A 27,301-nucleotide genomic window follows, 5' to 3' on the forward strand; every position below is an offset into this window, starting at 1 on the left:
GGGTTCTTAAGAGTTTCCCGTCCTCTAACCTATTTAGGGGATTCTGTAGCTGATATATGCATGGTCTGAGAAGGACAGCCTATCAATGAACCTCCAATCATACCCCGATTTATCCTGCTCACAACTCAATGTGATATCAAGCGCATTGCTTGACGTAGGCCCAACATATTGTAATGAATTTAGGGAAACTCCGCTTATTTCAAAATTTTTCTGCGAACGTTCGAATCGCTAAACTGTTGAATAAATCACTCCAATATTCTGTATTGCAAAATGGTCTTTATTAGGCTACTTTGGGAGTAGTACATCTATACTTCACAATTATACTTCACTACGCAATTGATAGCGTGTTTAAATCAAACTGATTCGTCTTTCCTCAGCTTGCGCTGCTTTTATACTCTCTGTTGCCTCGTTAGCATATTTCTCCAAAGGTCTAGATGTTTCACATCTGAGAATCTCCTGCTTGGTTACCAGCGATATACATGTATATTTGTAGCTTGTGCGTTTCTCATAGCATATGCGTGTGTATGAGTCACTTATGTTTTTTTTTGTTTTTTGGATTTTGCGGAGGGGCTGAAAAATGCCTAATGCACTATAACTGCTGCCCTCGCAGCAAATGACTAAAAAACAGCTCCGTTTTGGAACCGTCGCCCACCCCGGTACCACTTTCGCATTACTTCAAGGTGGCGTGCCATTACTATAAATGCAATTTTTCTCACTGCAGTCCAGCACTATTTCCTGTTGCGCATTTGTGATACTAAATTTCTCGTGGTAGGTTCCTCCCCAAAGACCCTATGCAAGGCGTGCTTTCCTCGTGGAAACGGGGCAGTGGAACATGATGTGTTCTGCGTTTTATAACTCCGTGGTACACAGTGGGCAAAGAGGAGCTTCCTCTATCCTACGCTTCCATAAATACTCTTTGAAACCGCCAAGTCCACTAATTATCTGCGTGAGATGGTAGTTCAGCTCGCCGTGCTTCCGCTCATTCCATTGAGCTACGTTCGAAACTAGCGTGAAAGTCGAACGCCCTTTACTCGAGGCCTTCCACCGTTCTTGCCACTTAGCTATTGTTTGTGTCCTTGCTCTTTTCTTGGCTTCTTCAGATGGTCGCTCGATATTAGTGTTATACAGATCGGCCATTTCGATTGCCGTAAGTCCACTGGGATTTTCCGGGTTAGAACCAGGATCGCGTCGTCGAACACCGTCCGATAAGCACTTGCTTTTCTTAAAGCAACAAGTCGGTACGCGGCTAATATATCTTTTTAATGAGACCGTTTAGATCCATACAACACTGGTGCTGCGCATGGTATTATTGAGCTGATTACTGTGGACAATAGCTGACGTGTAGCTTCGTTCGGACCACCAGTTTGCCATTATTCGCATAAGTGCTCCATTAAGTTTGGTAACTTTCTCTCCCACCGCTCTGAAGTACTCTTTGAAAGTTAACTTAGAGTCAATGTGCACTCCTAAGTATTTTAAAGAATCCTTGTAGTGATTTGATGATCCCCGACAGTTAAGACTAATTCGTGCGCCGACCGTTTGGAGCTTACTAACACCATTTCCGTCTTTTGGCTAGCTAACTCCAGTCCCGTACTGGTCAGCCATTCCTTTATTCTTGCTACGACGTCATTACATAATGCTTGAAGCAGGTCCAATTTCTTGGCAACTACTACCAATGCAATATCATCAGCATATCCCACAATTTGCGTGTTTTCTGGTAGATGATTCTTTAGCATCCCGTCATACATTACATTCCAAAGCGTTGGACCGAAAACAGATCCCTGTGGGACGCCTCCAGTGATTTTGTACTCGTTTGCTCCTTGATCCGTGTCAAAAGAAGTACTCTGTCTTTAAGATAGCTACCTATTATTCTGCGTAAGTAAGCTAGTGTGCCGAAGCTTCACAGCGCTGCCATTATCTGCATCCAGTTCGCTTTATTAAAAGCGTCCAGCGTAATCAGTGCACAGAACTTCCTTTTATTTTGGCTTCCAGAGATAGATTCTCTAGCTATATTGACGACGGTTTTTAATGCATCTACGGTACATCTTGATTTGCGAAATCCATATTGATTATTTGATAAGCCAACTGGTCTTTCTAGAGTCGGCTGTAGGCGCTCGCTAATTATACGCTCGAAAATCTTTCCTAGGGAATCCAGCAGAAGTGGCCTATATGGGGATGGTTTCTCCAGCAGTTTACCACGTTTCAGCAATAGGATAAGTCTTTGTCGTTTCCACGGGCGAGGGAACACGCCTTCTTGCATACAGACATTAAAAAGATCAGTAAATAATGTAGCCCTAGTTGTGATCTCGGCTTTAAGGGCTATGTTTGGTACTCCATCGGGTCCTGGGGATTTGTTATCAGCAACTCTTTTTGCACCTCTTGCTCTGTAATTTGAGGAATTTTCGTACTTTCGAGATCCCCGCTTGGATATGTCAAGCGATATTGCGCCGGGAAAAGTGTTTCAACAATAGTATTCATCAGTATCGGGCACGTAGATTGCTGTGATATCTATCCTTTAACTTTGGCCATCACTGTTATGTAGGGTGATCCCCAAGGATCTAGGTCGACACTATCCATCAGTTCCTTAAATCATAACTTCTTGCTCTTTTTTATGGCATGTTTAAGTGCCTTTCTTTGTGCGACATAGGTGCTGTGTAGCTCCGCATACCATGGTGATGAGCGTGCCTTCTGCGCTATTCTTCGTTCGTTGTGACTTATTCTACGCTCTTCCGCAATTTCGTCGTTCCAACAATATACCGGAGTGCGCTGGGCTTTTCCGGGACTTTTAACACTGGTCTTCCGCATGCGATCCTCGATGTTTTACTGTTACCGCTCGTGGAGTTTCGAGCAGCTCTACGCTAATAGCCTTATGGACGATGTGTATGCAGACGTTGCTAATGGATCATTTTTCTCGTCTTGCTATTTCGCTGCTAGCGAAAGTGAGATCTATAATGGATCGTCTGGTACCTGTATCGAAGGTATATATCCCTGGTTCATTTAGGATTTCTAGCCTCAAAAAAGTAAGGCTTTCGAGAAGAACTCTCCCTCTTTCGTTGGTTCGTCTAGTTCCCCACACAGAAGACCATGCATTGAAGTCTCCACACACTAAAAGCGGGTGTTTACCTTGTGCTTCTATGGTGATCCCGTATATCATGTCTTCGAACTCGGCGATGGTCAGGCTCGAAGAGCATAGCAACTGAAGACGTATATACCGTTGATTTTTGCCCATGTAAATCCTGCTACCGTCGGCGTCAGAAAGTACCACTATGTCACATCCTCCTTCATAGACTGTTTGGGATAATAGCTCTTGGGCTGCCTTGCAATGGTTTAAATTGAGCTGCAATACCCTCATGAGACAGTCATTTAGCTGCCTTCTGAATGTTGTCCCCCATATAGCGCGCATTTCGGTGCGTTTTCGCAACTTGCAGCATTATTACCTTCCTGACCACATTTCCTGCATAATGTAGACCTATCTAAAGTCTCCTTACATTTCTGAGCTATATGCCCGTAGCCCCAGCACCTATAACAGCATTTCTCTTGTATGATCTCTCTAATTCGGCAGGAAACCCATCCTAACCGAATTCTTTGCGTACTAAGAACAGCCTTGGCATCATCCGCCGTAAGGCTTATAAGTGCCGACTTCGTGCCACTATACCCTGTGCGTATGATTTCTATGGCAGTCACATCTGTGAGTTTGATGTTCCATTGCAGGTGGAGAGCGTCGCAAACACCTCGGGCGAAGTAATCTCATCGAGATCTCTGCGCTGTAGTGTGACCATTTGGGATTTTTTTATAACTTTATCCGATTCTCTTTTTACCGCATCAATTTCTGCTTGGTACGCGCTTGTTTTCCCATTTTTCGATTTTTTCAGCTCTAGTAACAGCAGAAGCATGGACCATGACAACAGCAGATGAAGCTGCTTTGGGAGTGTTCGAGAGAAAAGTTCTTCAAATGATTTATGGACCTCTACGCATTGGCGATGGCGAGTTCCGAAGAAGATTTAATGATGAGCTGTACGAGCTTTACGCAGACATCAACATAGTCCAGCGAATTAAAACGCAGCGGCTGCGCTGGCTAGGCCATGTTATGCGAATGAAAGATGATGCTCCGGCCAAGAGCAGAGGTAGGCGGGCCTCACTCCGTTGGAAGGACCAGATGGAAAACGATTTAAACTCCCTTGGTGTGACCAATTGGCGCCGGTTGGCGGAGCGAGGGAGCGACTGGCGCGCCTTGTTGGGCGCCCGTAACCGTTTAGACGGTTAAGCGCCAATTAAGTAAGTAACTAACAGCTCTCCGTTCGCCGTTCTTCTAATCGTTTTGACGTCATCACCCAGGGATTTTAATTTGTCGCATCTTCTCACTTTACGCAATATGTCGGCGTACGTCGCATCTCCCGACTTAGAAATGATGATTTCGTCCGGCCTAGCCTTAATTGCCTTTTTCTTGCCCTTCTTTTTAGCTAACTGCCACTCTCCCGGCGTTTGGGCTGCTGTGTCCTCTTTCCGCCCCGTTTTCTCGCAGCTGACGCCTGCTTAATTAGCTCGCTTAATATTGGTGTGCCTGTATGAGCCTTGCTGTCGAAGCTCCATTTGCATATCTTCGGTGTAGCACCCGGCGACGACGCTCCTTGCTTGCTTTCGGCCTCTGATCCTTTGGATTTCGTTACCACTTGCGACGAATTGTTAAAGCCCCAGCCGATGGGCTACGCCCTTCTGGAGAGCGAGGTCGCTTCCTTCATCTGAATGGATTGAACGCCATTTCTTTCTCCTGTGCTTGGTTTTTTATTTTATTATTGTTGTTGCTCATCATCTATTTAATTGGGTCCCCACTTGGGCCGCTATCTTGATCCGAGTGTGCAGTTACCTATATAGATCCCGTGGTTGTCTATGCAAAGGCAGGGAGGCCACGTGAAGGTTGACGCAGTCCCTCATGAAGACTGCGTTCAGAGCCAGATCAGTATTAATCGGGAGGATCTCAACCGAACCTGCACCACTAACTTAATGATGACGGACTTTGAACGTACCCCAAGGCCTGCCAAGGTTTTAACGAGACGGAGACGAATGGGGCATTAACCGGAAAGTCATTTCGACGGTGTGTCAAGTCGTGTACTGAGATTTCCGAATGTCACAATCGCCAGCACTTAACAAAAAAATCCAAATTGTTGATTCCAGTATACCTTAATTAAGACCTTACTGGGCTCAGTCTTAATGTGACAATTGCCTTAAATTTACAACTAATTTACCTCTTTACCTTCCTGAGTGTGTTTCCCACGTCGTATAGTTGCGTTCCTATCTTGGGTAGGTATTCCCTCAAAGCAAACCCGTACTAGGATGTGGATGCTTAATTCAGGGCGGCATATACTCGCCCTGTCACTGGAGGTCCTCAGGGTGCTTTAGGTCTTTTAAGCCAATCCCTCCTCACCAACCGCTCTTGGCCGAGGGCTGATTATTTGATATTCGCAGCTAACCTAATTAATATGCCGTTCACTGTCCGCCAGCAATGACCCTCTTGCCCTGAGCTCAGCCGGATAAATAATTGTTTCGGCTGATGACTGCATATGTGTGTGTGTGAGATATCTCTTCTTCGCCTTTTATTTATGTGTATAAATGGCAATTTTGTATACCAGTGTGGCTCGCTTTAATGGTTTTGTTGTTTGATGATTATTTACTAACAGCCTAGTGATGTCAACGTTCGCCACAATATGTAGACAAGCTACCCTTGTTGGTCACCTGTAGGCTATTCTGTAGCATATAGAAAAAGGGACTCACCTCTATCATTAACATCGTCCCCTCTTCATATGCTGTGATGCGCATTCGCCTGCGCGCCTATCACAAACCATCCTATGCAACCTTCTTAATTCACAAGCCATGTGAACTCTTCTGGTGGGGCCTCCACGTCATAGGCCATGTAGCAGGATGCCAGGTTAAAGGACGGTTCTTTCTTTCCTTCTATTGCGACCACCGCTAGGTCTTTGATGCTGAAATTAGATAGCATACACGAGTATAGGTGTTTCCTTACGATGACTGCAACTTTAACCCTGCTTTCCGCTGGAACGCTGAATCCGCAAGCGCGGAGGTCCAGAAACCTTTCCCCAGTTGAGGGCCATGGCTCCTTTGCGCTACATAAAACGAAACTTCCCCAAGAGTCAGGAGAAGCTCACTCAATGCCACTTTCCTGTGCTGTATGTACACATATATAACTTTAAAATTTATCGCTTCAGTACATTATATGTACTTTGGAATAAATTTTAATAAAAATACGTACATATATATAAAAAATAAAACGTAACAGAATAAAACGCGCCGGCTGACCATATCCTCTTGGAATGTGACACAATCTCAAGACGCAGGGCTAAGTTTGTGGGCTCACCAAGGTCAGAAAATTCCCACATTAAATCCTTCAAGCCAAAAGAACTGCTTGGGTTCATCATGGTAGTCGGCTGAGATGAGGTGCTGACCAATGGTTGTCGTGCAATCCTCATTAAATTATCTATCTATCCAACGGAAAAGGAACGAACCAGTCGTGGTTGACTGAATCAAAACAGGCCAAGCTGCACTAGCACCGTCTTATGATGAGTGTTAATGGAGTTCAGAATGGTGGTAGTGGTATGCACTTTGCGGAAGTCATGCTAAAGGCTGGATAATCGAAAATTTTTATTCATTTGAGGGAATCATAACTGCTTTAAACGTTTTCGCTACTGACTAAAGGCATAATATCGGTAGATACTGGCTGGGTTTCCGGTCTTTGGTAGTGGGTTTATCCTTGCCATTCTCTGTTATTCTGGAATGACAAAGGCTTTTTACGACAATTCGAAAAAAATGCTAGGCTGCTGATGCCCTCATGGCCAAGGTGTTTTGGCATCGGCAAAGTTTTTGCGTCTGGGACTATTGATATGAAAGGCTTGTCCTTTTCAATGGCTTCATTAACCTCTGTTGAGGTAACGGTGAGGGTCGACTCGTCATGCTTGCGTTTATGTACCCGTTGATTTGGACAATATCTAGCATTGTCAACTGAAGTATGGATTGCAAATTGGCTACAGAAAGCACTCACGTATTTCCTAGAGTCTGACAGACGAAATTCAAGTCGAATAAATCATTCAAATACTAACTAGTATGAATAACACCACTATTCAAAAGCTGACTAGTATGAATAACCCCACAAAACTCTAGTCAATGAACTAGAATGTTTGCTGACTATTTTGGCTTTTGACTGCAGGGGGGTATCTAAAAGCACGATCATTTGCAAACACAATTTTTAATATATGTGGTGTTTTGAATCAAATGATCATCTAAGCAAATCAATATTGAATAGGCTTTGCCTTTTTAAGCAAATTTTTGAAGGTAATAACTTTAGCTTCAGCTAGAACTTTAATTGTAAATTTTTTTAAATCTCGTAAATTTACCTGCAGTCCAACTGTAGATTTTTTAAATTTTTGTGAAGTTTTTCGTAACAAAAAAATCAAGATTTTCGAATTAAACATATACGCTTTCTCATGTTCTATAATCCAAAAACTGAAACGAAACTGAAATGAATTTAGAACAGTTTTATTCCTTAAAATATTTTAGTATTAAAAAATTACATGACATATTAATTGCAGGCTGCCATATATAGAATGTTGAAATGATTGAACAAATGGTTAAGGATTTAGCTTAAATTTTCTGCGTTTCGAGATTTAGTTATATATGATAAAACTTGCAAAATTTAAAGCCTTTCGAGTGCCTAGATCTCGCATAAAGCTCTAAACAATTTGCAATGTTGTATACTTATATCTATTATACATATATATTTGTAAGTGGCTTAAGCAATATGTGCAATTGAAACATTTTTAAATTCTATCTTCTCCCCCTCTAACAACCATAGTTTTCATTTACACCAAAAACATTATGCACCGATAAAATCATTGGGAAAAGGTGTACGAAGTCCAATTTTTAATTTAGCCTGGCGGAGGAATCTGTATTCTGCGTATTGATGGTAGAGATGGTAGACAAATTGATACTCAGGGCCGCAGAGAGAAAGTCCGGGCACGGGACTAAACAATTTACGGCCCCCCTATAAAATATCCACTAATATGTTCGATTAATTTGAATTAATGTCATCTCACTCATGAAACATTATTGATGGATTACATAAAAAAAATAATTCAATATAATCAACTAAATAATTTTTGGACTAACAGCTGAAAATAAAATTAACACAGAATATTTACTATTTATACTATTTTATTGTAACGTAGAAATAAAATTCTATTTTAACAGCCACATATTGTTTCAAATAATGTTTTCTAGTTGTTTGGTAACATTTTAATACATTTGTGATAAATTTAATGATGATTATAAATTTTAATTATTCAATATAGAAGTTTCGGATATCAAAGAGTTGCGTTTCTTGCTCTTTTCGCTGCAAAATTTCTTATAATAATATCAAAATTTAACTGTCTTGCTAAACGGATTCAACAGAAAGCGTGGCAAGTCCTGAAACTCGCTCTTAAGATGAACACGATCTATGAAAGTTTTTGATTCTTGAAAGGACGCTGAAGGAACATTCTGCACTAGCTACAGTGACAGGTATAGTGCAAAAGATACGTAAAGGAACACAAATGGTGGGGAAAATTGTATACAAATTTTGAACATAGATGGCATTTAGCAATTCCAATAGTGACAGACCTTTATCGTAAATGTGTTTGAAGTGAATTATTTTGCATTCTAAGCTTTGAGAAATGTCCGACTTGAATTTTTCGACAAATTTTGCTGCGCTCACCCGAACGGTAGTTTCATCTATAGCTGCAAATCGTTCAGTAATGCCAGTGATTACTGAAACAACGATCACCAGGAATGTATTGTTTTTGAAATCAGACTCTGAATCATCCGTACTCATCTCATTTAAATTATCTTCTGAACGTCTTTTGGGTTTTCTCTTTCAAATGTCTGGAAACTTTGGCGAGATTTTCAATTGAATAGCAACTATAATAATAAGGCATCTAGTTGTCGGACGTCAACATCTATGGTGGCGTCTCTAGCTTGGAGGACCACGTTTCTTTCATTAATGGTAGTCAGTATTTTGAACCAAATTGAGGACAGAAATATATATTCGAACTTGTTAATGCACTTGAGAATGCCGGTAACATTTGCGTATGCTTGCGCAGTCAAATTTGACTTTTGTCTGAAAGACTATGAAGAGCGCTCGGTACATTTTTTTTGAGGATGTCCCATCGTTGTGGTGTGCTTCTGAAAATAGTAAAACATTTTTGTACAACTCCAAAGAAAGTAATTGCAGCCGTACAACACTCTAAAGCATCAACACCACATAAATTGAGACTGTGGGTTGCACCAGGCGAGTATTCAGCATTCGAGTTTTTGTCGAGAATGTGACGTAATGCTCCGTTGTAACAAAGATTTTTGAAAAATAAAGATGTTGGATGCGCGAACTTCGGTGGAAAGCAGCGGAGCTCCACAAAATTCTAGTAGGTCACTTCCACTACTCCACAAACTTTAACATACAAAACACAAAAAATACACTGATTAGAGTTTTAGAGAGTAAAAGTTAAAATTCTGAACATATTACCTGAATAAAGAATGTACAAATAATTGTTAAATAATAAATTCAGACAGTGGTAGTTTAATAAATTCTGCTGTGGTGAGTGGTGAATGTGACCTACTAGATTTTTTTGTGAAGGTTGCTTCACACTATTTTTCGCGCATGCAAGATCTTCACTTTTCAAAAATCTTTGGTTGTAAGCTCCTTTCATATTGGCGCCGTTATCGTACCCATGTGCACGACAATCTTTTAATGGGATTTCATGTTTACCTAGAGTGTAGCAAATTAGATCAGCGATTTTCTCACCAGTTTTTTGGTTACAATTCACGAAAGCCAAAAACCGTCCTTGAATTGTAAAATTTTTTACTTTCGAATTGAAATGGAGTTAGCGCAAAATGAGCGTAGTCAACGTGACTAGCATCAGGCATAGCATCAATGATAAAGCAAAATACTTAGCTTTCTTGCCTTGATCTAATATAGTTTCTCTCACGTGCTATGCACAAATTTCTATAAACTCTTTCTGAATGTCTGGGGAAAGATAGTAAACGCTTGTGTTGCTGTTGTGAAAACCTAACTTTTTCCAAATTATCTGTAAGTATCGGATCATAATGTCTTATGAGATCTTAGATGCCCAAAAAATTTCCATTGTTTCATTCACCAAGATATATACTTTCGCCTTTTAAAGCTAGGCCTCTTTCACACAAAAATAAAATAGTGTCCAAAATTCTGTATAAAATTTCTTTCCACTTTTGAGTTTCGGTGATTAGCTGTTTATTGATTTGCATTGCAAACGTGTATTAAATTGTAGCCTCCTGTTGAATTAGTTTTTGTAAAGATCACCATTGAATTAAAAATTTAATGTGATTTTGAGTATTTTCGTGTGATGGCAATTTATCGTATAGCTTCTTCCATACCCGGAATTTCGAATATCCGCCAGGAAAACAAATTTTAGGTCGGTTTAAAGTATTTGTTCTTAACAGACGACATGGTAGGCAATAAAAAGCATTGCTAGTGGCACTCCACACCAGTCACACTACACTTTCTCGCCCTTTGGCAAGATTCTGTTTAACAATGAGGTAGGAAATGCCTCGTCGTGACAATCACGTGGAAAAATAACAGGACACTTTTGATGATCTCGACGAATTATTTCGTTGACTTCTTCAGATCGCAAAAACTTATTATTCACGGTACCGGTATTGAAGTCGTTAAAATAATCTGGACTTTGATACAGAGTTGGTGGTATTAGTGGAAAACTTTTTGAAGATGAACCTTCATCAGTGTCACCACGAAAACTTTACGATTTCGGATTCATGTAAACATACATTTGTGTTTGATGTTTTTATTGTCTCCTCACTGTTCAAAAGCCGAGGCAAAAATCATTATCAAGAATCGCGGGCCTCCTGAGAAACCCCGGGCGCCGGGGAATCCCCCCCCCCTCGGCGGTCCTGGTGATTCTTTTAAGCTGCTTTAACAAAAATGCTAATTAAATTTTCTCCCCATTACATGGCAATAAATGTGCATGAAAACAGCTGATTTTGACAAGTTAGGTTAGGTCCAAGTGGCAGCCGTCCACATCGGAGCGGCACACTTAGACCTTTATAGGTCCATTGTGACACCACACGGATTTTGACAAGTTATTTTATATTAAATTTTTGTATATAGGAAATGAGTAACTTAAATATATAAACTAACTTGTAAAATATGCATTTTACAAAAGCAACAAACCCAGTCGATAAAGGAATGGCAATAATAAAGATTATATTTCTTTTTAAAGTTGCTTGCTAGAACTTTGAAATTCTACTATAAATAGTATTAAATATTAAAATATTATAAAACTAAACATGATCTCTATATACTATAAAATAGTGCTGATGGTAATTTTGAGGTGACACTAGCAACAAAGGCTACTATATATTCGGAAGGACTCGTGGAATGGAAACCGCCTGCTATTTACAAATCATCATGTGAAATAGACGTAGAATACTTCCCCTTTGATGAACAAACTTGTGTTCTGAAATTTGGCAGTTGGACATATGACGGTTTTAAGGTAAGATAGTAGCGGTGGGTGTGAGTTTAGTACCTGCTAAATAACAATATAGGTATAAGACGAAAGAGAGCGCAACGTCCACATCGTGAAAATCAACTACAAAGCACATTTAGTTTGATTTCGATGCCTGCACACACTCTCACTATATAGGAAGGGCAAACAATAATGAATGAAGAATTTGGGTTGAAGTTATGTTTTTCTTTTGTTATAAGCGCGGTATCAATATCACAGGATCGAGAAATTTTATATTTTCCTCTTATAAGACAAACTTTGAAATTTCTTATTTTAAAATAAATATTTTTCATTTTTTTAAGTTTTTTATTAATGAAATTTCTTGCGAGATACGCGCTGCTACTAAATTTGAGCATGCAAGCTTGTTTTTAACATTTATTCAATCAATAATTCAGCCAGAAGGAGTGTCAAACTAAATTCAATAAAGAAAATTAATAAACGAATAAGATAACACATATTGTAAATAAAAATTTAAAAGTTCTCTGAGTACTTTCTTATTATCTGGATACCACGCTGTGAGCAGCGACCATAAGCCACAACGCTTTATTTGCGAAAAACTATGGAAATACGTTTGCAAGCCCAAGTCAGGATTTCACTTTACCTCACAAGCATGCTGGGACCTGACTTAGGTATTTGAAAATATGCTTGATTTTTGGTTTGTCTAGCTCTTCTTTGTCCATGGAGCACTTCAGAAAGCAGCTAACCACGAAATAAGCTTTGAATTTCATAAATTTTTGACTTAAAAAAAACACTTTTCAAATGAAATCCATCTTTAAGCTTTGCTTGCAAACCTAATTTAATATTTTTCCGAAAATGAAGCATTGTGCCTTATTGGCGTTTTTTAAAAGACTAAACCTCAAGTTTCCATTCAGCTAAAACATTTTTAATTCATATGTACGTTTTATACGACCAAACATTGTATCACCGAGTGTGTATGATGAGTGCTTACTGCGAAAGCGCTGAAATCATTGTATAAACCTTAAAAAGTAGCACAACTAACGAGTGATCGCTCAAAATCAGCACAGACACATCCAAACAGTTCTAGCATTCACATTAGGAAAGCCTTTAAACTCTTTTAAACAGACACAAACTGTTATAATTTTGGAATATGTATCATTTAGGACACCTTATTTGCAGAAATTAAGATAAAGTGTTTGCTTATATCCAAGTATTTCGTTATTTTTTCCACTTTTATCCTATATATTGATACAAAGATTGAAAGTATATTGATGCAATGAAACTCTACTCTTCCTGCTGTTCTTCATTCGACTGTCTTCCACTCTATTCTCAACGTAACCTCAATTTAAGCTGCCAAACTATATAGTAAACAATGGCTGAAATTAAATTAAAAATATAAAGTATTAATTTCGCTGTAGCACTCGCTAAAAGTTGGTCTCACTAGCATATTCTAAATTGGTAACAGTGTATATGTAGTGGTGGCTACCGCTGCCGGTGGGTCAATCCCACCAAGTACGAGTAAAGTTAGAAAAAAGTTGTGTGTGGATTAGTTTTTTTGATTTTACTGGTACTATTTAGTAATGCCAAATAGTCTCTTTAAAATTGCCCACACAAAAATTCCCACGATTGTCCTTATCTTAAATCAAACAGTCGCATGATATTTAAAGTAATAACCCAACCAGATTCGTTATATTCCAACCCTACATAAATATATTTTTTAATATTTTTCTTTTAGACACCGTTTTCAATAGCCATATGTAAAAAACTCTAGTACCTATCTCGTATAAGCGAACCGGACAGGCAAAAAGTAAAAAGAAAAGAGAAATTTTTAAATATGTTTCTGAAAGAATAGATAGACTCTCTAACTAAAAGGAGCTCAACGACATCGAGGATGTACCCCGTACCAAATGACCACAACAACAGAACATCCCACTCAGACCAACTGGCGCTAACTTAAAGGAGCAGCAAGTATTCTCCGAATACGCAGCAGCAATATTATGGAAGTTACTTACGTAATTATTTTAATGTTAAGATTTCATCGCAACACAAACACATGAACTAGGCCAAATACAAATATCGCTCCATGCAACAAGTTTGTGTACTAATTGTCGGTAGATTCATTTCAGGAATTCTGAGTGAACGGTGGGATGACATAAGAGCATTTACCAGCTAACTCACAGAAATTGTATTTCTTTTTACAAAGAACAGCTATTTACAATCTGACGAATATTTCTGCGCACCAAAAATTTGGCTGCCTAATGGGCTCTCCTATCATCAGGACAGCGAGCCCTTAAAATAGAAGCCGACGTACTTGGCTTTAACATAATCATAATAAACTAACTAATACTCGATCGATTAAAATATTGTAACGAATTTACTTGCAAATCCTCTTATTTGCCCTTCTGCTAAGTTCGAATCACTAAACTGTTGGATAAATAACTCCAATATGTAATAAAGCAAAATGGCCTTTATTAAAGTACTTCACAATAACGCTCAAACTGTGCAACGAATAGCTTGCTTAATAACCAAACTGTTTGATAGCTCAAATGAAACTCTACTATTCAAAATAATACTGCTCTTGCTCGCTAGATAGCGTCTCAATCGAAATCATAAATCAAACTGAATTCCAGCGCCTCTACAATTTCCGCCTTTTATACTCTCGGATTTCAACGTTCGCATTTCTAGGCGCTTCGAGAATCTACTAGTCCAGCAGCTCTCAAACTTCTCAGCTGTAACTACAATTGCATGATTTTATAGTTTTTCTCATTGCATACTTTCAGGAGTATCTCAGATATATGCATGTATTTGTGCATTGACTCTCCGCTGCTCGTACACGTACATGGTACATATGTGTAGACGCAATTATTGTTTCGTTTATGTAGATACATAATGATTGATCTATGGATGTGAATTCTCGTCACTGCTTAGCATCGGCTTAGAGACGATAGTATCGCTCAGTGCTGCTAACATTCGTTACACTGCCCTCCACCTAAGTCTCATCGTCCCGATTAGACAAATCTCCCGATCTAAACGTCGCTTGCATCTCCAAATGCACCACTCTTCTACTCCGTGGTTTCTCAATGCTTTGTATGCGGTAGATGGTATCATGATCTTCTTCACAACCTTGTACGGGCTTTCCCAACTGCACCTAAATTTGGCTAGAACACCTTTCCGTCGGTGAGGGTTGTTTAACAGTACCAAATCTCCCGCCAGGAAACCTTCCGAATTAAAATTCTTGTCATGCCAGTGTTTCATCTTACTACTCATTACCCTGGGCCGTTCCTTCACACTCTGTTGTTTGGCCAATGAACTACTTCGTAGAGCTTGCGCTGGACGGATTTGCTTTGCATAATCAGTATCGTTCCGACGCTTCACAACAGTAGTGTGCCTTGCCTTGAAACCAACCTTGCATTCTTTCTGCGAAATCCTTTCCTTCGTTTTAGTAAGTCCGTTAGGGCTTTTCAATGCCAGTGTTTCTCTCACAGGTACCTTCGGTTTTGATTTGTTTGGCCCATTTATTCCATCAACCTTTACCTTTGAATTTCGTGGCCTTTGTCGAGTCTTCTCCACCAGTACCCGATTACTGCTGAACCCTTTTTCCAAACAGTTAAGTGGTATGTCCTGGTTCTTATATCGCATAATTTTTCTCCGCATATCGATCCTGAGTTCATGGTCAACCAAGAAGTCCACTCCCAATATGACTTCATCAACGATTTCCGCCACAACGAATTTGTGTAAAACCATGACCTTCCCAATTAGGACTTCACATATCACTTCTCCCTGGACTTGGTTATACTCGCCTGTGACCGTACGCAACCTTGCTCCAGGTAATGACTTTACTCTCCTGTAGACCAAATCAGATCGAATCAAGGAATGAGATGCGCCCGTATCTACAGTCAGTACATGTTCTTTGCCATCCACATTCCCTCTGACGGTAAGACTGCTCGATTTTCTACCAATTTGCAACACAGATATCACAGGGCATTCAATAGCTGGATCTAGCTCTCGATCTCTACCTCTTACTCGCTCTTGCTCATCTCCTCCAGCTTTGCGTTTACGGCCACCCACATTGTTGGTACTACTAGGATCAAGATCGCAAAGACGGGCAATGTGACCGGACTTCCCGCAATTGAAACATTTGATAACTTTTTCCCTCCGCTTTTGCGATCCTTTAAGCGTCTCCAATATTGCGTCTACCCACTCTGGCCTTTCTACCTCCACACGGCGTGCTTTGTTAACTGGCTTACACAGAAGCAATGCTGTTTCTTGAGTCAGTGCATGGGATACCGTTTCTGTGAATGTAGGTTTTGGGTTTGCATATGTCGCTCGCTCCGTTTCTACGTCCCGTATGCCATTTATAAAACTCTGAATTTTTACCCTCTCGGTGTACTCCACGGGTGCGTCCGCATTTGCCAAATGTGCCAACCTTTCAACATCCGAGGCAAACTCCTGCAAAGTCTCATTTGCTTTTTGGTAGCGGTTTTGCAACTCAATTTGGAATATCTGTTTTCTATGCTCGCTTCCATAACGTCATTCTACAGCAGCCATCAATGCTTCATAACTGTTCCGTTCGTACTCTGGAATCGTCTGTAAGATTTCGGCAGCTGGTTCCTTCAATGCTACGAAGAGTGCAGCAACTTTATCTTCAGCATTCCAGTTGTTCACTGTTGCGGTCTTCTCAAATTGTAGCTTAAAGACCTGGAAAGGAACAGAACCGTCAAAGGATGGTGTTTTTACCTTTGGATTGCTTGCTGAAACAGCTGGGCGATTTAGTTGTAACTGCTCCATACGACCTTTTAAATTATCTACTTCTGCCTGAAATTGAGCCATTTTTGCATCCTGCGCTTCCAGTTTTGATGATACCTGTTCCAAAATTTCTACCGACATTTCAGATATACGTGCCTCTTGCGCTTCCAATTGAGATGCCATATATGTCTTTTGGTCTTCCAGTTGAGATGACACTTGCGACGTCATTTCTGAAATACGTGCCTTCTATGATTCCAGTTGGGATGCCATATATGTCTTCTGCTCTTCCAGTTGGGATGCCATATATGTCTTCTGTTCTTCGAGCTGTGTTTCCATCTTGGATGTAATCTGTGTCGACATTTCTGATATACGCGTTTCTGTGCTTCGATCTTTGATGTTATTCGTGTCTATTGGGATTCTATCTTGGATGTTATACGGTTCTCCTGCGATTCCAGTTGGGACGCCACTGTTGATATTTGTGCAGATATTGCAGCCAAAATCATGTTCAAGTCTGTGCTCGTAACTGTCTGCGATGTTTCGTTTTTCTCTTCAATTTTTTTTGTTGTCTCGTCCCCATCAGGATAAAAGATATACTCGTCCACATCAATTTCTTGCGACTCAATTACCTCTCGTAGCCATGCTTGAAGTTCGATCTTATTGCCGGTTGTATTCAATCCACGGTTCTCCAACTCCTTTTTCAGTTGCTGGATCTTCAATTCACTGAACTTTGCCATGTCCTTGTTGTCCTCTGGAATTTATTCAACAGTTCCTCTTCTGACACCAATTGTAACGAATTTACTTGCAAATCCTTTTATTTGCCCTTCTAAGTTCGAATCACTAAACTGTTGAATAAATAACTCCAATATGTAATAATGCAAAATGGCCTTTATTAAAGTACTTCACAATAACGCTCAAACTGTGCAACGAATAGCTTGCTTAATAACCAAACTGATTGATAGCTCAAATGAAACTCTACTATTCAAAATAATACTGCTCTTGCTCGCTAGATAGCGTCTTAATCGAAATCTCAAATCAAACTGAATTTCAGCGCCTATACAATTGCCGCCTTTTATACTCTCGGATTTCAAAGTTCGCATCTTCTAGGCGCTTCCAGAATCTACTAGTCCAGCTGCTCTTTAACTTCTCAGCTGTAACTAAAATTGCATGATTTTATAGTTTTTTCATTGCATACTTTCAGGAGTATCTCAGATATATGCATGTGTTTGTGCATTGACTCTCCGCTGCTCGTACACGTTTATGGTACATATGTGTAGACGCAATTATTGTTTCGTTTATGTAGATACATAATGATTGATCTATGGATGTGAATTCACGTCACTGCTTAGCATCGGCTTAGAGACGATAGCATCGCTCAGTGCTGCTAACATTCGTTACAATATCTGAGACCCAGTTTTTCATTACATGTTCAACGCAGTTTGTCAGTTAAATCACGCTGCAGTTTTTCAGTCTATTTGAACTGAAGTTTAAACTCAGCTTAAGCGGCCGATCGGCCAGGGTTAAACTCTAGGGGTACGCTTACACAGGGACCGGTAAACCGAAAAAATGCAATCTGCTGGTGAAATCGGCCAGACTGGTGTTAAAATTGCAACTTATCAGCCGGCAGCTTTTTTTCTTACATTTTACTTTTTCGCAAAAATACGCTTGCGTTTATACTTTTATGTGCTTATCCCATAAAGGTCGCCTGTTTTGCACACAATTAATAAATTGTTCAGTCCATCGCACAAATTATTAATATTTCACAGTAAGTGCACGCAATTTATAGGCAGTGAAAAACGACAACGGCAGACAACAATTCGGTGATCGGTTGAAATGTACACATTCTCACCTAAATACATGTGTTAATTTTTTTGGACGAATACCAACGGCATCGAGCGACCAAATCGGTGGCTGTGTTAACGTACTCTACTTAAATGATGTATATTGGACGGATTTTCCGTTATCCCTTGTGAGTTTTGGTTTTGAGACAACCCGGTTTGGGCGTTGTGCCATCATCAGTCTTGATTTCGTTCTGATCTGTTGTTGTCGTTTGTCCTGTATTTATAGTTAGTAGGTACATGAGCAGGTATTATCAAAATTGATGCTTGTGTATATTTAGTTATGTGTATGTGCTGTGTGTTCATTCAGAACCGAGGGGGTTTTTACTGATCGATTTGTGTGGCTGACTGAGGCAGGTAAAAGTTCGTAATTTTAGTCGTTTGGTCTTTTTTGTGGGTTGGTTGTTTTGATGCGTTAGTCGTTTTGTGTTTATTTGTTGTTGTGTGTTTGTCTGTTGTACCTGTGTGATTATTTTGTTTCTTGTAAACAAGTTTTAAAGGCTCGAATGTTGCGTCAGAAATTGTCTTTATCTGTTCGTTTATTATTCTACCATCGAATGTTTTCTGTTTGTAGGTTTCCATATTTTCGAGTACGCTGAGATGTCGGTCTTCTGCTTGTATGTGAAGGACCCTAACTGATTTATTGATGTTTGCTGGGGAGCATTCATTTTCGACCATGTGATTCGTGAAGGTAGACTCTGGTATAATGTTTGGACTCCTTGTTTTTTTGTTGTAATCTCTAATGTGTTCTTTGAACCTCCTTCTTATTTTTCGTCCTGTTTGTCCTATGTAACTATGTTGGCATTCGCAGGTAAGCATGTATAAGCTGTGGTTGCTAAGCGGATCTTCTGAGTTAGTGTTAGTAATTAGTTTTCGCCCTAGATTGTTCGACGTTTTGAACGCTGTGTTAATGTTGTATTTTTTAAAGAAGTTTGCTAATTTATATGTGGCTTTTCCTGTATATTTTATAGTCGTCCAGACGTTATTATCTTCCTTTTCATTATTTCTTTTTGGTTCTCCACGCGTCCTTCTGAGCTTATCTACTAGTGCATTTTTATATCCGTTGTTTGCAGCAATGTTATATATGACTTCAAGCTCTCTCTTATATGCCTCTTGTGTTAGAGGTGTTCTTTCTTTTCCTGTCGGAAAATCAACAAAACAATTTACTCTAGTTAACCTATCAGTTATTTGCGTTCGTTGGCAATGGCGTCGAACATGCCCAACACGCATTTGGGCTTAAGTACCAATACAGCTCATGTTGATAACATACTTCTAAATAGTTGTTTCCTTTTATTGATGGCATTGAGGATATTTGCAAAAATATAGAAGAATTTTATGCAGAAATAAATTGTCCTATTCAGTTAAATGGGATTTTCAAATTTGTAAAAATTAGTACAGATTATGTCATCGAACTTGTCATGACGTTTAAAGCTAGGAGAGGTGGTAAAAAGCTGTTATGAGATGGTGTTGTTAAAGACATAATATCATATTTGGGGTACTTCTATGCGCAAATCATAAATAAAAGTTTAAGTAGTGGCATGGTTCCGGGTATTTGGAAAACTTCTACCATTGTGCCATTTGGAAAAGTTACAAACACAATGAAAGCAGAGGAGTTACGTCTGATATTGACACTGGCCATTGAGGAAAAGATTTTAGAACTTGTGGTAAAAAATTAGTTGGTTCAATACTTGGAAGAAAAAAACTTACTCATAACTCAACAATCAGGATTAGAAAAAATCATTCCTGTGAAACAGCTTCGAATTTGGTTTTAGCTGAATGGAAGGAGGAACTTAATAATAAAAAGGCGAGTTTTTATTGATCTTAAAACAGCTTTCGAAACTATAGATCAAAAAATATTATTAGAAAAATTGGAAGGAATAGGTATTAGAGATGTTCAACTGGATTGGTTTAAAGATTTCTTAACAAATCGCAAACAAAGAACAGTATTTGGTTTGAAAATATCAGATGAAGTGGATGTTAAGATTGGCCTACCCCAAGGCTCTGTTCTTGCTCCAATTTTATTCAACCATTATATCAATGATATAAATTCTGTTTTGAAATTAAGCTCGCTAAGGCTTTTCGCTTATGATGCTCTAATTTCTATAAATGGCATAAATGAAAATGATATAAGAATAAAAATATTCTTCAATATACAATGAAATTTATTTATAATATAAAGCACGGAAATTTACCAGAGTATCTCAGAACAGGTATTACATTTAACTACGAGGTCCAAGATATAAATACAAGGCAGAGAAGAGATTTTAAATTACCCAATTATAAAACCGAATCGGAACAAAATTGTTTTTTTTTTTACAAAGGGTTAAAATGCTTCAACGAACTACCTGAATATATAAAAAATTGTGATAGAAACTTATTTAAGAGCCGGTTGTATGATTACACTAAATCTAGGCCGATTAAATGATATAGTTGTTGAGATTTAAATGCATTGGTCATACATGTGTCATAATTAAATTTTTTAATTGAAAATTTTAGATTAAGTAAATATTGTTAATTAATGCAATCATATTTTTAAGTTTTTGAACTAGGCTCTTAGAGTCGTAATAAATAAATAAATATATAACAGTGACTCAACTTGAAAATCATAACGTTCTGTGCAAAAAGGAAAATTTTTTACAAAAGATAAAATGCTATTACTTAAGCTGAAATCAAGATAGTTTCCAAATTTTATTTATGTGTGGTTCTCTCACTGGACTCAAATGTTAGATTACAATGCTACAATATTTTCACGAAAATAAAATAAAATATTTAATTAACGAGTTATGCTCACATTGCTTCATACAATTGTTTTTGCTATTGATATTAGAGAAAAATTGCCAAGTTTACAAACGGCGATGGTTACTAGGACATGTTTCTGAATTTTACTTCTTCATCAGCTAGCTTCTCGATAGCTGAGTATTGAGCTCGAATCTCCAACATTCATACTAATGTAAATGCAGATGCCTTTAACCCGCTGCTCGCTTTGCAATTGGTCTCTAAGTGTTGCCTTTTTGTTGCTATTCCTTTTATTTTTATTTTTAGGTACATACCAATAACAAAAACAATTGTGTAAAGAAATATGAGCATGACTCCCTAATTAAATACAGATGATAACATTGATAATAACTAACAGTGAAAGTTCTGCTAGTAAAAAAAGCAAGACTCTAAAAATCCATTGTTACTAAGCTCTTAAGCGCGCATAAACCTTTCCACACAATTAGTATTAAATAACATACAGAATTAGTATGTACCTTAAATGGTGAATAGAAGGAATAGCAACAAACAGGCATTACTTAGAGACCAATTGCAAAGCGAGCAGCGGAGCATTCGTATGGCTGAGTGGTTAAAGGCATATGCCTTTACACTAGTATGAATTCGGAAACTCGATTTCAATGCTACATATTAATATGCTAACAAAATTTCCATAAAATGAATTGACAGGCTGTTTCGCATACTTAGCATACGTAAAATCATATAAGACTTATATGAATCGATTCGTATGGATCAGCCGCAGTGCATAGGCCTATTTTTGTTTACAAATATTACTCTATTTGTTTATAATTAAGAGAAAAAGTTTTTTGTAAATTCGAACAATCTCTCCATATATCGAAATTTACTTTCGTGCACAAAAGCGCGCCAGGACCAATTATGGAAGTGCTCTAAGATTACTATGTAACCCCGCCTAATTCGAAATTTGAAAAGCTGCGTAGTCGTGTTGGTCAAATGTATCACCTACATACATAGATATACGTACGCGCCAGACGGCGAAAGAATAAAACATGAATTTCCATTGTTGCCACTTACCTATAGTGGCCTCTAAAAAATCGTAAAAAATTGTTCCAAAATAATTTGTTGCGTACAAAAAAATCTTAAATAGAATTAGTTTTTGACCGGGCCATTTTTTTGTGACACGTAAACACATAGGTATTTATTTATCATACTCTTTGTTTTTTATTTTAGTTGCTTTCAAAAAACATGAAATCACAAAGAATGAGCTAACTTTTGTTGAAACAAACTAAATTTATTTATAACAATTTATTACACATTTGCCCGAAAATGTTTTTGCATTTGCAGATTTAATCCTCATTTTAGATAAAGTACGTCTTATACTGAAAAAACAAAAAAACACATTTGCTACAAAAATATAACATTAAATTTTTTATATTGTCTTTAATGCTAATTTATTTTATTTCTTATTTTAATTTATTATATATTCTTTTATTTCAACTTAGTTTATTATTATTTAAATGCAACTTGACTGAATCGGAAAATTTCACGTTGCATATTAAAAAAAAAAACCAAAAAAACGTCCCAAAAATGTTTTTGATTAGGTCAAAACGGCAACCGGCATCGCAGCGGCCGTATTGCATACGCCGTTTATTACCTACTGTTGAAGACATGAATCAATTTCCATCAAGTACCCGGATCAACATATATACAGATACAAATATTAATATACACATACAATACCTACATTAAAATACTTACCTTTTTGAAATACTTACATTGTATAAAGTCTTTACATACTCATACTCATACTTTACATTCACCCTGTATAAATTTATTAAGTTACCGTTTGCATAAAATATGCATATTTAAGAAATGCATACATACTTACCTATTCATATACTTACCGTTTCCTCTCTCTTTAAGTTGAGAAGCAAGCGGTCCAATGGAATGCAATGGACCGCTTTTAAGTTAGTTGTTCGCCGCCAGCCTATCTATATTCACGCCTCTAAAATTAAAGAACCTAAAATCGCGTCAAAGATACATACCTACTAAATAAATAAAAGTGTTAAATCCCAAATCGTTGAAACAAAGACTCAAATAATAAACATTAATATTAATAAAGTTTATATTTATATATATACAAACCGAAAGTTATCGCATTGTTTTATTTCTTTCGCAGTGAAGTGCTTTCCCCTTATCTCCCGTGTGCTCATACCCCACATAATGCATTTTTATACATGGTTCTTTTGGAGCCATAAAAGTGAAACAGTGACCTACGAAACACTCAAAATTTAAATAAAAAGTTAAGCATAATTATATCGGCTTTCGCGACGCGTTGACTTTTTAAAATTGTGAAAATAAAGTAAAAATTAAAAAGAAAAGAGTGCAGTGAAACATTCATCTAATCACATATATATGTACATACGTACTGCTAATTAGGCTGAACTAAAAAAAAAAAAAATTTGTTAAAAAAAAAAAATACAGTAATCAACAAAACTTTCTAAAGCCTACTGTGCAAATACAACAACATAAAAAAGGTTTACCACAACGCTTACAGTGTACACAAGTGAAAATTAAGAAGCAACAAGTAAAGAAAGAAGAAAATTAAAAGTGCATAATCTAAAGTAAAAAAGAATTTTGTGCATGCCAAAAGGAAAACCGCAAAAGAGTACCTACATATAAATAGAGTGGTGGGAAAAAAAAAAAAAATCAACAAAGTGAAAAAATTTACAATTGGAAAAAACCGAGAAACAGTATAATTGAGAAAAATTTTTTTTGCATATAAGAACTTTTAAAGCAAAAAAAAGAAAGAACAAATACAGTGGAAGCGAAAAAAAGTTTTTGAAGCATAGTTATATATAATCATACATATATAAATAGTGCATAATAGGGTGTGCAACAAAAATATAACAATAGAAAATTCAAAAAACGGAAAAAAGAAGAGCGGTCTAAATTTTTGAAATAGCAGTGAAAAATAAAATTTTAATATTTTTTTTACCACGAGCAGTAGACCTGCAAAAGTGGTGCACCAGAACCTTGACAAAAAACAAAAAAAAACCTGAAAAGGAAAAGAAAGGTTTACATAAGTGTGGTGCTCCGGAAAAACCTGCAAAGAAACGAATAAATTGTTGAAAAGAAAAATCAAAAGTTAGAAAAGAGGTGATCTGCAAACCTGAAAACTAAAGTTAATAAGAAAAGAAGAAACAACAACACGAAATCTTCCCTTCCACAACCGCAACAACAACATTCAGCAAGGTACAGTCCCCAAAAAAAAAAAAACAAAAAGCCCTAGTAACAGCAGACAAGCGGTAAGTCTCAATTTAATAAGTATATAAGTAGCGGTCGTTAATTAAAGTTAGTGAACTTTAACTCTCCTCCAAAGGGTAACAGTATATATCCTACATATACTTACCGATATTTCATTTTCTCAAAATACTCTTGTTCACAAAAAATCTCTGGAAAGGAACCGCTACCAATATACATATATACATACCAGCTCAAATCCCATCACGTACATACCCCACGCTACTCACTCATTAGCAGCGTCAACAAAAAAAAAAAACTTCCAAAAAATCCGCTAACTGCACTTAGACGCGCTAAGGCAGAACAGAGAAAGGTATAATAAAACACCATTACTAGAGTGACCCAATAAACCCCTAAACATAAAATACTTACTCATATTAACAATCTAATAGTAATAGTCTCCAGCTTGAGTACACATTCGTTAAAATATTTTCTCAAATAAGATTTTCGGGTTGGAAAAAAATATAAAAAAGGGCCAGTCTAATTTATCTACCGTTTGCACAACTCATATACGTATATACGTAAGCGCCACCCACATTGCTCACTCTCAATTCAATCACTGTTGCTAGATACATAAGCGGTGTTAAAGTACAGTGTAGCAAAAAGGAAATTATTCACAGTGGGACAAAACCAATACAAAATATCAAAAATAATTTTGTGAGCTCCCCGCTCAATACTCAATTAATTTTTTTTTACCTCTTTCCAATAAATTAAATTTCAAGTATTACTCAAAGCGGAAAAATGGGATTGGAAAATACAAATGAATCTCTCCCCGCAAGCGGATCAGATGCAAGGCTTGATACTTTCATTTTCGAAAGCAATAGACTAGAGGCCTTTTACTCAAAGTGGTCAGCAACCCTGATAGCTGACCAAACTGAGTCACTTCTCAAGGTAAAAACACAACAGCTCGAAAGATTGTGGGAATCACTCCTAGATTCCTACAGAAATGTATCTCTTTCTCCATCCCATCAGGAGTCCACCGATTCGATAGAGCAAAAATACCAAAATTGCTCTGAAAGCTATGAAATTTGCATGTCACAAATTATGGACGCCATACAACTACTGCGACCCTCGCCTCAAATATCTCAGCCCTTAAATCCCCCAAATACTTCTAACTCATCACAAGTATACCTCAAAGTACCACCCTGCGATACTGAAATATTCCACGGCGGATGCGAAGACTGGCCGGCATTCAGGGATATGTTTACGGCAGTCTACGGCAATCATCCCAAACTCACTCAAGCTCAAAAACTATATCACCTACGGCAGAAAACGAGAGGCCAAGCAGGTCAGTTAGTGAAGCAATACCCTCTCACAGACAACAGTTTTCAGTTAGCATGGGACGCCCTCAAAGCTCGGTACGAAAACCGAAGAATATTTTATTAGTCTTCAGCAAATTTTCTCAGAAAACGGGGAGCAAATTCAAAAGCTGCAAACCACCATAAATAATTGTTTATGTACCCTGGAAGCACAAGGTATCCCAACCTCTAATTGGGACCCCATTCTTGTGTATATTTGCTCCTCAAAGCTGCCCAGTGAAACCCTGTCCCTATGGGAGCAATCTCTTACTTCTCGGAAAGAGTTGCCACTGTGGTCAGATATGGACAAATTTTTGACTCCCAGATACGAAGTAGTAGAGAGACTCCACAATTACCGACCAGGTAAGCCTAGAAATCCTCTACCAAACTTCACACCCAGATCCACAAACCAAAACTCAATCCACAACTCCACGTTCTCAAATAAAAACAGAACAAATAATTTTCACTCTAATAATCATCACTCAAAACCACAGCAAGTCTCTTGCAAGCTGTGTAACTCAAACCACTCAATGATGTTTTGCGTGAAATTCAAAGAGCTTACGGTAGCAGACCGCCTCAAATTTGTAAAAGAAAACAATTATTGCGAGAATTGTTTGTCATACTCACATCTCAAGCGTGATTGTCAGAGCAAGTTTTCATGCGTTTATTGCCAAAAACGACATCACTCTCTCCTCCATTGTCAACAACATCAGAACGCATCTCGGGCAACAGGCCTCAGACCCCAAAATACACTAGCCCAAACCACAATCCCATATCAAATAAATGATGAACAAGCATCGACATCAAGGCAAGCAGCGATTGAAGCAGTGGCGCAGAAACACCAGGACTCAACCACCCACACGGTCTCGTCACATTTCTCCAGTAGCTGTGAAACAACACTACTCCCAACGGCACTAGTCCCCATTCACCATGCCGGGGAGTACCATAAAATTCGCGCACTTATTGGCCAAGGCTCTCAGAAAACATTTTTGGCAACCCGAATCCAAAAAATGTTAGGCCTCCCAACAAAAAATGCAAGATATGAAATCTCAGGAATGGGAGGCACAGTGGTGCAAAAAGCAAACAAAATCTGCGAGGTAACTCGTTGCTCCTCAGACTTAAGCAAAGAGATTAGCACCAACGCAATTTTGCTCCCACAACTCACTCATTTTCTTCCTAATAAGAAAATCTCAAAAGTCAGCTTAGAGGCATTCCACTCTCTCCAGCTCGCAGATCCTAACTTCTCAATCCCTCAAAAATAGACATGGTTATAGGAAGCGATATAATTCCCCAAATACTGCTCGATGGTCTGCAACGAAATCCGCAAGAAACCCTTATAGCTCAAAACACAATATTTGGATGGGTTCTCAGCGGACTAGTAAAAGAACTAGTCTCCACCTACTCTACACAAGCCAGTGAATCAACAGAACCGGACATCAGCACTCTACTCAAACAGTTCTGGGAACAGGAAGAGATCCAAACAACTCTATCCAGATCACCGGAGGACCAATTTTGTGAGGCCCTCTACACATCTACAACCACAAGAAGAGAAGATGGACGTTACGTCGTAAAACTTCCCTCTAAAGCCAATTTCCCCCACTCATTGGCACTAGGGCACTCCCGCCCAGCAGCGCAGCAACAATACATAAGTGTAGAAAGGAGTCTGGAAAAAAGCCCGAATTATGTGAAAAATACTCAGAAGTACTCACAGAGTACCTCCAAATGGACCACATGCAGCCCGCTCCAAACACAGATGTAATCAGAAATGGTAAATATTTCTCATTTTACCTCCCTCATCACGCTGTTCTCAAACCCGACAGCAAAACCACAAAGGTTCGCG

The 27,301-nt window shown here is 38.3% G+C and overlaps 1 protein-coding gene across 1 annotated transcript in view; it reads left to right on the forward strand.

Annotated features, from left to right (window-relative positions):
- LOC137239534 (acetylcholine receptor subunit alpha-like) overlaps positions 1 to 27,301 on the forward strand; it is a 1,517,845-nt gene that overhangs the window by 391,805 nt on the left and 1,098,739 nt on the right. The window contains exon 3 of the mRNA XM_067764959.1: positions 11,399 to 11,579. Coding sequence (XP_067621060.1) covers positions 11,399 to 11,579 — 181 coding nt within the window. The remainder of the gene's footprint in view (positions 1 to 11,398; positions 11,580 to 27,301) is intronic.

Source organism: Eurosta solidaginis, chromosome 1 (assembly GCF_040869045.1).
Source record: "Eurosta solidaginis isolate ZX-2024a chromosome 1, ASM4086904v1, whole genome shotgun sequence".
Classification (NCBI taxonomy): domain Eukaryota; kingdom Metazoa; phylum Arthropoda; class Insecta; order Diptera; family Tephritidae; genus Eurosta; species Eurosta solidaginis.